Here is a 10,730-nt window from a genome sequence, read left to right on the forward strand (position 1 = left end):
AGTATATCTTTGAGCCCATTTTTTATCTCTTACATGTTTGTAGAAAAGACACTGTCTGAATTCTGAACTTGCATTGATTTCTAACAAACAAATGGCCATTTCCTCTTAGTCTTACTGAGCATGGTACAGAGTGAATTTATGAAGAAAAAATTGCCAAGGCTATTTAGCCCAGAGACAAAAAAATCACATTTTAAGTTTTTTTCAGAAGTTACAGGCACATTGCAATTTGGGAGTAGAAAGTGGATTTTAAAATTCTTAACTTCTAACACAGTACAGCAAATTAGTATTTTTGTAATTCAATGTAGGGACCCAAGAGCAAGAATTTTGTGTTTAACTTACCATTTTATCTCCAGAAGCTGGAAAAATGCCTGCATAGAGAAATATTGGTTAAATGAATAAATGAATTTGTCTTGGACAGAGTTTTATATACTGAACTTGTACCTTTAAGAAAGATTAATATAGATATGGATAGGTAAGTATTACTGTTGCTCTCACAAATATTGTTAGTTACCTGAAGAATACTGCACAATGGGGTGGAAGGTAATTTACAATCCAAACGGCTTCCAATTTGTTTTAACTGTTGCTTGATGCTTTTTAATGAAAACCAAAACCCCCAACCAAAAAAAACAAAAACTGAAGTTGTAAGGCAGGACGCTTGGTGGCGCTGCAGGCTAAGAAAGTGAAAAACTCTCTGCAGACTTGGTAAAGGCGGTTTCTAGCTACTTGAAAAGGAAACGTTTTACACTATTGGGGGATAGTAGGTTACAGGGAGGCTGCTATCTCCATGTCTGTCAATGTTAGGAGCTAACTTAAGATTATTGAATCAAGATAGCAGAGTTGGCTGCACAGTAATTATTTTGTGATTAAATACTGCATCTTTTGGACCCCGAGGAACAATGGAGTCACCGCTACCCAAAGCGCCACAGAAAAGGCAAGTGACCGCCATTATTATCCTAATACTGTTAATACTGTGGGAAGTGGGGAGTACGACCATTAAGTATTCGGTTCTAGAGGAGAGGGAAAGCGGCTCCTTTGTGACCAACCTCGCAAAAGATCTGGGGCTTGGCTTAGGGGAGCTGGCCGTGCGGGCTGCTCGAATTCTTTCCAAAGGGAATCAACAGTATTTGCAGCTGGAGCAGAAGAGTGGGAATTTGCTGTTAAAAGAAAAATTGGACCGGGAAGAGTTGTGCGGTGACACAGATCCATGTGTACTGCATTTCCAGGTGTTACTAAAAAGCCCAGTGCGGTTTATTCAAGGTGAACTACAGCTACAAGATGTAAATGACCATGCTCCAGAATTCCTGGAAAATGAAATCCTCCTGAAAATATCAGAAAGCAGTCATCCAGGGACTGCATTTCCTTTGAAAATAGCTCAAGATTTAGACGTGGGCAGTAACACAGTTCAGAACTACATCATTAGCACCAACTCCCATTTTCACCTTTTCACTCGAAATCACAGCGATGGCAGGAGATACCCTGAGCTGGTGCTGGACAAAGCGCTGGACCGGGAGGAGCAGTCAGAGCTCAGGTTAACGCTCACGGCCCTGGATGGTGGGTCACCGCCTCGGACTGGGACTTCTCAGGTTCTCATCTTAATCTTGGACATAAATGATAATACTCCTGAATTTGCCCAGCTGCTCTATGAGGTGCAAATGCCAGAAAACAGCCCTATAGGCTCCCTTGTCATCACTGTGACTGCTAGAGATTTAGATGCTGGGACCCACGGAGAACTCTCCTACTCATTTTTCCAATCCTCAAATCAAGTGATTCAGGCCTTTGAAATAAACTCAGTCACAGGGGAAATTCGATTAAAAAAAATGTTGGATTTTGAAGAAATTCAATCTTATCGTATGGAAATTGAGGCCTCAGATGGCGGGGGACTATCAGGAAAATGCTCTATAGCCGTAGAAGTGATGGATGTAAACGACAACACTCCGGAACTGACTATGTCAGTATTCACCAGTGATATCCCGGAAAACACCCCTGACACGGTGGTGGCTATCTTTGGAATTTCAGATCCAGACTCCGGGGAAAATGGCAAAACGAAGTGTTCCATCCAAGAACATCTCCCCTTCGTCCTGAAGCCATCGGTAGAGAATTTCTACACCTTGGTAACAGAGACACCCCTAGACAGAGAGAGCCAGGCCGAGTACAACATCACCATCACCGTCACCGACCTGGGGACCCCCAGGCTGAAAACTCAGCACAACCTAACGGTGACGGTGTCCGACGTCAACGACAACGCCCCGACCTTCAGCCAGACGACCTACACCCTGCGCGTCCGCGAGAACAACAGCCCCGCGCTGCACATCGGCAGCGTGAGCGCCACCGACAGAGACTCGGGCGCCAACGCCCAGGTCACCTACTCGCTGCTGCCGCCCCACGACCCGCAGCTGCCGCTGGGCTCGCTGGTGTCCATCAACGCGGACAACGGGCAGCTGTTCGCACTCAGGTCGCTGGATTTCGAGACGCTGCAGGCGTTCGAGTTCCGCGTGGGCGCGGCCGACCGCGGCTCGCCGGCGCTCAGCAGCCAGGCGCTGGTGCGCGTGCTGGTGGCGGACGCCAACGACAACGCGCCCTTCGTGCTGTACCCGCTGCAGAACGGCTCGGCGCCCTGCACCGAGCTGGTGCCGCGGGCGGCCGAGGCGGGCTACCTGGTGGCCAAGGTGGTGGCGGTGGACGGCGACTCGGGCCAGAACGCCTGGCTGTCGTACCAGCTGCTCAAGGCCACGGAGCCCGGGCTGTTCGGCGTGTGGGCGCACAACGGCGAGGTGCGCACGGCGCGGCCGCTGAGCGAGCGCGACGCCGTCCAGCACAGGCTGCTGGTGCTGGTCCGGGACCACGGCGAGCCGCCGCTGTCGGCCAGCGTCACGCTGCACGTGCTGCTGGTGGACGGCTTCTCGCAGCCCTACCTGCCGCTGCCGGACGCGGCGGCGGCCGAGGCCCGCGCCGACCCGCTCACCGTCTACCTGGTGGTGGCCTTGGCGTCCGTGTCGTCGCTCTTCCTGTTCTCGGTGCTGGTGTTCGTGGCGGTGCGGCTGTGCAGGAGGAGCCGGGCGGCGTCGGGGGGCGGCTGCTCGGTGCCCGAGGGCCCGTTTCCGGGCCACCTGGTGGACGTCAGCGGCGCGGGGACCCTGTCCCACAGCTACCAGTATGAGGTGTGCCTGAGGGGAGGATCTGGGACCAATGACTTCAAGTTCCTCAAGCCCATTATCCCCAACTTCGTGGGTGAAGGGGCTGATAGGGGCACGGAGGAAAACTCTCACTTGAGAAATCATTTTGGGTTCAGTTAGGCATCTCACTTTAAGAGGAGATAAATGATAATATTAACTAATGCATTATTAGTTCCTAACTGGTTCATTCACATAAAGAGCTACATTTTCATACATTAATAATTATTGTATTTACAGTTATTTCAGCTTGTTGAAGTATTTTACATTCTGAATCTCCAGGTGTTTGTTTTTTTTGCTGTTGCAGTTTTTAGCCAAGTCACATTTTGCATGTTCATACAATAGTGGAGGAATAGTGTTTCTCAGTTTAGGGGGTCAGGAAATATTTTCAGATTCCTGATGTTTGAGCGTGTTCACTGACAGCTTCTTATGACTAAGAGAGTTGTGTTTTCTGATTATCAGCATAATGTCCTGTAACTGATGGCTTTCAATTTTTAAAATATTTCTCATTTATACAACAATTTTTGTTACCTTGGAAATTGTTGGATTTCTCTAATGTTGTTTTGAAAACACTATAATCTTTCCTCAGAGGAACTAGTATTTTATGTGGATGTTTTCTAAGTTGAGTATTTTCTTTAAAAATTAGTATCTTTGAGGGGCACCTGGGTGGCTCAGTGGGTTAGGCCTCTGCCTTTGGTTCAGAGCATGATCTCAGGGTTCTGGGATTGAGCCCTATATCAAGCTCTCTGCTCAGTGGGGAGCTTCTCCCTCTCTTCCTGCCTCTCTGCCTACTTGTGATCTCTCTCTCTCTCTCTGTCAAATAAATAAAATAAAATCTTTAAAAAAATAAAGTTTTGGGGCACCTGGGTGGCTCAGTGGGTTAAGCCTCTGCCTTCGGCTCAGGTCATGGTCTTAGGGTCCTGGGATGGAGCCCCACATCGGGCTCTCTGCTCAGCAGAGAGCCTGCTTCCCTTCCTCTCTCTGCCTGCCTCTCTGCCTACTTGTGATCTCTGTCTGTCAAATAACTAAATAAAATCTTTTTAAAAATTTTTAAAAAATAAAGTTTCATTTCAGGAGTGCTCAAAAATTAAAAAAAAAGAATTAAATCCCTGTTAAATAGAAAAAGTAGAAAAGATATTAGTAGACCGGTGATTACTTTTTCATAATAAATGACTTGGGTATGTAAATTATGATTCTCATTCTTTAAAAAAAAAAAAAAAATATATATATATATATATAATATAGTCACATGATTCAAACACATTCAATGTGAACAGAAAACAAAGCATTTTTTTTCTTTTTCAAATTTTTATTTAAAGTCTAGTTAGGTGGGGAGCCTGGGTGGCTCAGTGGGTTAAGCCTCTGCCTTCAGTTCAGGTCATGATCTCAGACCCCACATTAGGCTCTCTGCTCAGTGGGAAGCCTGCTTCCTCCTCTATCTCTGCCTGCTGCTCTGCCTACATGTGATCTCTCTCTCTCTGTGTCAAATAAATACAATCTTTAAAAAGTTAAGTCTAGTTAGTTAATATACAATATAATATTGTTTTTTGAAGAATTTAGTGATTCATCACTTACATATAACACCCAGTGCTCATCATAACAAGTGCCATCCTTAATGCCCATCTCCCATTTAGCCTATCCCTCACCCACCTCCCTCCATCAGCCCTCAGTTTTGCCTCTATCATGAAGAGATTTTTATGGTTTGTTTACCTCTCTTTTCCCCCTCTCATATGTTCATCTCTTTTGTTTCTTAAATTCCATATATGAGAGAAATCATATGGTATTTGTCTTTCTCTGACTAGTTTCACTTATAATAATACACTCTAGCTCCATCCACATCGTTGCAAATGGCAAGAATTCATTCTTTTTGATGACTGAGTAATAGTCCACTCTAAATATAGCCTACATCTTCTTTATCCATTCATCAGTTGATGCACATTTGGGCTCATTCCATAGTTTGCCTATTGATGCTACAAACATTGTGGGCATGTACCTCTTCAATACTATATTTTTGTATGCTTTGGGTAAATGGCAGTAGTGCAGTGCTGGACCCGAGGGTAGTTCTATTTTTAACTTTTTTTTTTTTTTAAAGATTTTATTTATTTATTTGACAGAGAGAGATCACAAGTAGACAGAGAGGCAGGCAGAGAGAGAGAGAGGGAAGCAGGCTCCCTGCTGAGCAGAGAGCCCGATGCGGGACTCGATCCCAGGACCCCGAGACCATGACCTGAGCCGAAGGCAGCGGCCTAACCCACTGAGCCACCCAGGCGCCCCTATTTTTAACTTTTTGAGGAAACTCCATACTGGAAAACATGGGAAATTAACATCATTATTTCAGCACTCAAATAATTATTAAGTCAATATCCTTAAAATATTTCTATGAATGCATACAAGAATAAGTTAATAAGTGAAAATAATTTCATAAAATGGATCTGTAATAAATTGGTAGATTCATAGTTAAAACTGTCATGTTTTACTTGAATGTAGTAAAGCAAAATTATATGAAACTATAGATCTTGCTTAAGCTTAGAGAAATAATTCCTATAAGGTAAAAAAAAAAAAAAACAAGAATATGATGCATATTAAGATATTAGCATCAGTTAACTGCTTGCTTAAAAATGAGCAGAGGGGCCCCTGGGTGGCTCAGTGGGTTAATCCTCTGCCTTCAGCTCCAGTCATGATCTCAGGGTCCTGGGATCGAGCTCTGGAATTGAGTCCCGCATCGCATCAGGCTCTCTGCTCACTGGGGAGCCTGCTTCCCCCACTCTCTGCCTACTTGTGATCTCTCTCTGTCAAATAAATAAAAATCTTTTTTAAAAAATGAGCAAAGAAACATTCTTAGACATCCTCCATCCTCTCTTCACCTTACTATGCTTTTTGTTATATACAATACTTTATCAATGTTTATAGTATTTACAGTGTATTTTAAAGGATAATCCTCATAATTGTTTAGAGCTTTTATTTTTGTAAATATTTTATTAATTTGAGAGAGAGAGAGCACAAGCAGGGGGAGCAGCAGAGGAAGAGGGAAGGAGAAGCAGGCTCCTCACTGAGCAGGGAGCCCTACAGGGCGCTCCATCCCAAGATCCCAAGATCATGACACAAGCTGTAGGCAGACACTTACTGGACTGAGCCCCTAGACCTTTTATGTTTTAAAGTCAGTGTACCTTTCCAGTCTGTTTATGCAAGTGTTCAAGCATGTCATTTATTTACTTGTGTATGGTAAACATAATTGGTTTTTAAATCTGAAGTTTTAAAAGCTGAAGTTTGTGTGGGTCTGTTTCTGCTGTATTATTCTCGTGCATGTTATCTTTGTTTCTTTGTGTGACTCATATGGTTGACTGCCCTTGAACTTTTATTTGTAGGATGTCCTCAAAGCCTAGGTTGCTTATTTCATTCTTCATAATGTATTTTCATTGGTTTCAGCTAGGACCCTTGAATTGCTATCAATCAGTAGGGAACCACTGCAAACCAAGTTTATGGGTTGATGTTTCTCACAACTCAACATATGCATATCGAAAATATAAACACACATGAGGACCAACCTGTAGCTACAGTTTCCCAGACATTTTTTCTTTTTCTTTTGCTCTACTTGACATCATCGGGGCTTCTATATATTTTCCTGGAGTTGGGGAGAGAGAGCATCTTTATATTTCTTAATATATACTGTATAAACATTTATATATGTGTGTATGTGTGTGGGGGGGTGGGTAGGTGGGTGTAACCCTGGGTATCCCTTAAAATGGAGAGGATCTTTGTATAATATGCAGCAATGAAATATTCAGAGGGAAAACCAATGTAAACTACTAACGTTACCTTGACCGGTTGAGGGAAAAGATGTAATAAAACCATAAAGACCCTTGGGGGTAAGAAAAAAAAAATCACTCCTGTTGCAGTTCCTTTAACCGGCCATCTTTTTGTTCTTTTCTTGAAAACGTGAATAACATCCACAAAACGCAAGGTGGCGCTGCTGGCTAAAAAGAGGGGGAAATCCCGCACAAAGGACGTTACAAATTACAATGCTCAGAGGAAAAGCTGGCCAGACAAGAAAAGTAGAGGAAAGGAGACGCTGGTGATGGGGTTGGGGAAAAGTGGGACTCCTCCCCACGACCATTGCTATTATCCAGCTCATTTCTAAGGATTCGATTTCTGCCATTTCTGAGAGCTGCTTGAGGCGGAGTGAACGTGGTTTTGAAAGATTGCTTAAACAAAGAATGGAGGCCAGAGTGGTGCACGCATTGCAGAACAGGCAAGTGTTACTTCTTTGTGTATTTCTGGGAGTGTCTTGGGCTGGTGCAGAAACACTTCGGTATTTTGTGGCAGAGGAAACGGAGAGAGGGACCTTTCTGGCCAACCTAGCAATTGATCTGGGGTTAGGGGCGGGGGAACTGTCAGCTCGGGGATGTAGAATTGTTTCAGATAAGACCACAGGATTTTTACTCCTCAATCCGCTTACTGGTGATTTACTTCTAAATGAGAAATTAGACCGAGAGGAACTGTGTGGCCCCACAGAGCCATGTGTGTTGCCTTTCCAGTTGTTACTTGAAAAGCCTTTTCAGATTTTCCGTGCTGAACTATGGGTCAGAGACATCAACGATCATTCTCCAGTATTTCTAGATAGAGAGATTACCTTGAACATATTAGAAAGTACCACTCCAGGGGCAACATTTCTCCTAGAAAGTGCACAGGATTCAGATGTTGGAATCAACAACCTGAGAAACTACACCGTCAGCTCCAATGTTTATTTCCATATTAATGTCCATGATAATGGGGAAGGGAATGTTTATTCCGAATTGGTACTGGATAAAGTGCTGGATCGTGAAGAGGTTCCTGAGCTGCATTTAACCCTCACCGCCTTGGATGGCGGCTCTCCGCCCAGATCCGGAACCACCGTCATACGCATCCTGGTTTTGGACATAAATGACAACGTCCCTGAATTCGTAGAGTCGCTTTACAAAGTCCAGGTGCCTGAGAACAGCCCTGTTGGTTCCCTGGTTGTCACTGTGTCAGCTAGAGATTTAGATACCGGAAGTAATGGAGAAATCGTCTATGCATTTTTTTACGCTACTGAAAGAATTCTCAAAACGTTTCGAATCAATTCAACATCTGGCAATCTTCATCTTAAAGCCGAATTGAACTACGAGGCAATACAAACTTATACATTAACTATTCAGGCCAAAGATGGTGGAGGGCTTTCTGGAAAATGTACTGTGGTGGTCCATGTAACAGATATAAATGATAATCCACCAGAACTGCTCATGTCATCACTTACTAGCCCAATTGCAGAAAACTCACCAGAGACAGTAGTCGCTGTTTTTAGGATTAGAGACAGAGATTCAGGGAACAATGCAAAGATGGTGTGCTCCATCCAAGACCATCTCCCCTTCGTCCTGAAGCCATCGGTAGAGAATTTCTACACCTTGGTAACAGAGACACCCCTAGACAGAGAGAGCCAGGCCGAGTACAACATCACCATCACCGTCACCGACCTGGGGACCCCCAGGCTGAAAACCCAGCACAACCTAACGGTGACGGTGTCCGACGTCAACGACAACGCCCCGACCTTCAGCCAGACGACCTACACCCTGCGCGTCCGCGAGAACAACAGCCCCGCGCTGCACATCGGCAGCGTGAGCGCCACCGACAGAGACTCGGGCGCCAACGCCCAGGTCACCTACTCGCTGCTGCCGCCCCACGACCCGCAGCTGCCGCTGGGCTCGCTGGTGTCCATCAACGCGGACAACGGGCAGCTGTTCGCACTCAGGTCGCTGGATTTCGAGACGCTGCAGGCGTTCGAGTTCCGCGTGGGCGCGGCCGACCGCGGCTCGCCGGCGCTCAGCAGCCAGGCGCTGGTGCGCGTGCTGGTGGCGGACGCCAACGACAACGCGCCCTTCGTGCTGTACCCGCTGCAGAACGGCTCGGCGCCCTGCACCGAGCTGGTGCCGCGGGCGGCCGAGGCGGGCTACCTGGTGGCCAAGGTGGTGGCGGTGGACGGCGACTCGGGCCAGAACGCCTGGCTGTCGTACCAGCTGCTCAAGGCCACGGAGCCCGGGCTGTTCGGCGTGTGGGCGCACAACGGCGAGGTGCGCACGGCGCGGCCGCTGAGCGAGCGCGACGCCGTCCAGCACAGGCTGCTGGTGCTGGTCCGGGACCACGGCGAGCCGCCGCTGTCGGCCAGCGTCACGCTGCACGTGCTGCTGGTGGACGGCTTCTCGCAGCCCTACCTGCCGCTGCCGGACGCGGCGGCGGCCGAGGCCCGCGCCGACCCGCTCACCGTCTACCTGGTGGTGGCCTTGGCGTCCGTGTCGTCGCTCTTCCTGTTCTCGGTGCTGGTGTTCGTGGCGGTGCGGCTGTGCAGGAGGAGCCGGGCGGCGTCGGGGGGCGGCTGCTCGGTGCCCGAGGGCCCGTTTCCGGGCCACCTGGTGGACGTCAGCGGCGCGGGGACCCTGTCCCACAGCTACCAGTATGAGGTGTGCCTGAGGGGAGGATCTGGGACCAATGAGTTCAAGTTCCTCAAGCCCATTATCCCTAATCTGCAGTTTCAGAGCATAGGAAGGGAAGTGGAAGAATATCCGTCATGTCAAAATGATTTGGGTTTCTGATAAAGGATGAAAAATGAATGCCCGTATTGTGTCTTTAAGTATATTTTAATTATGAAATTCATCCTGAGTTACCTGTACAGAATTGCTTTCATATTATTTCTAACATCGTTAAAGTCCTAGAACAAATTTTTTCGCAGAGAAACGGATCCTGCCTCAGCCCCTAGGGAGCTTCCACAAAGCATGGAATATGTATGTTTTGTAGTTTATCTCAAACAATTATGCATTGTTTGCAATGTATTACATGATAAATATTGTTTGAGATCTTTTAAGTTGGTTTTGTCTTTAAAGTTTATTGCTACTCATTTTTTTTGAGTTGGAGTGCTGTACTATACCTATTCTTAGTTTTAGAAGTATAGGTTGTTAGGATGCCTGGGTGGCTCAGTTGGTTAAGCGTTTGCCTTTGGCTCAGGTCATTATCCCAGGGTCCTGGAATTGAGCCTGGAATTGGGCTCCCTGCTTAGTGGGGAGCCTGGTTCTCTCTCTGCCTGCCATTTCCCCTGCTTGTGTTCTCAAATAATAAAAAAATAAAATCTTTTAAAAATAGAAGTATAGTTTGTAAAGTATCTTTTAAAGCTTTTTTTAAAAAGCACTTATTGTGCATCATACACTATGTTAACTCTTTTAATCTTAGAAGTAAACCTGTGGAGTATTTTTAGAAATGAGCAAATAGGGGCGCCTGGGTGGCTCAGTGGGTTAAGCCGCTGCCTTCGGCTCAGGTCATGATCCCAGGTCCTGGGTTCGAGCCCCACATCGGGCTTTCTGCTCAGCAGGGAGCCTGCTTCCTCCTCTCTCTCTGCCTGCCTCTCTGCCTACTTGTGATTTCTCTCTGTCAAATAAATAAATAAAATCTTAAAAAAAAAAGAAATGAGCAAATAGACTTCTATGGAGAGGTCCAGTGATTCATTAGGGTCACCAACTAATAAATGGTAGAGCTAAGCAACTCTCCTAGATCTGTCTG

The 10,730-nt window shown here is 46.3% G+C and overlaps 2 protein-coding genes across 3 annotated transcripts; both read left to right on the top strand.

The window, feature by feature from the left end:
- Window positions 1–694: 694 nt before the first annotated feature.
- Window positions 695–7,308, top strand: LOC125099974 (protocadherin beta-17-like). 2 transcript variants are annotated; one of them, XM_047729658.1, is made up of 2 exons: window positions 695–3,158; window positions 7,132–7,308. In XM_047729658.1, exons 1-2 carry the CDS (start codon window positions 897–899, stop codon window positions 7,306–7,308), a joined length of 2,439 nt encoding a protein of 812 aa, XP_047585614.1. In that variant the 5' UTR covers window positions 695–896. The 2 variants fall into 2 exon arrangements, with proteins under 2 accessions (XP_047585614.1, XP_047585615.1); XM_047729659.1 differs by lacking the exon at window positions 7,132–7,308 and having other exon boundaries at window positions 698–3,894.
- Window positions 7,309–7,384: 76 nt separating this feature from the next.
- On the top strand, window positions 7,385–10,246 carry LOC125099976 (protocadherin beta-7-like). The gene has a single exon (XM_047729662.1). It carries the CDS (start codon window positions 7,385–7,387, stop codon window positions 9,770–9,772), a length of 2,388 nt encoding a protein of 795 aa, XP_047585618.1. The 3' UTR covers window positions 9,773–10,246.
- The last annotated feature ends 484 nt before the right edge of the window (window positions 10,247–10,730 follow it).

This window comes from Lutra lutra, chromosome 5 (genome assembly GCF_902655055.1).
Source record: "Lutra lutra chromosome 5, mLutLut1.2, whole genome shotgun sequence".
Taxonomy (NCBI): Eukaryota; Metazoa; Chordata; class Mammalia; order Carnivora; family Mustelidae; genus Lutra; species Lutra lutra.

Excerpts from the sequence above, each read along its gene's own strand:
- LOC125099974 (XM_047729658.1), top strand. The coding sequence starts at position 897 with ATGGAGTCACCGCTACCCAAAGCGCCACAGAAAAGGCAAGTGACCGCC. Across the intron at positions 3,159-7,131 it reads CCCACAGCTACCAGTATGAG|GTGGCGCTGCTGGCTAAAAA; the intron begins GTGTGCCTGAGG and ends ACAAAACGCAAG.
- LOC125099976 (XM_047729662.1), top strand. The coding sequence starts at position 7,385 with ATGGAGGCCAGAGTGGTGCACGCATTGCAGAACAGGCAAGTGTTACTT.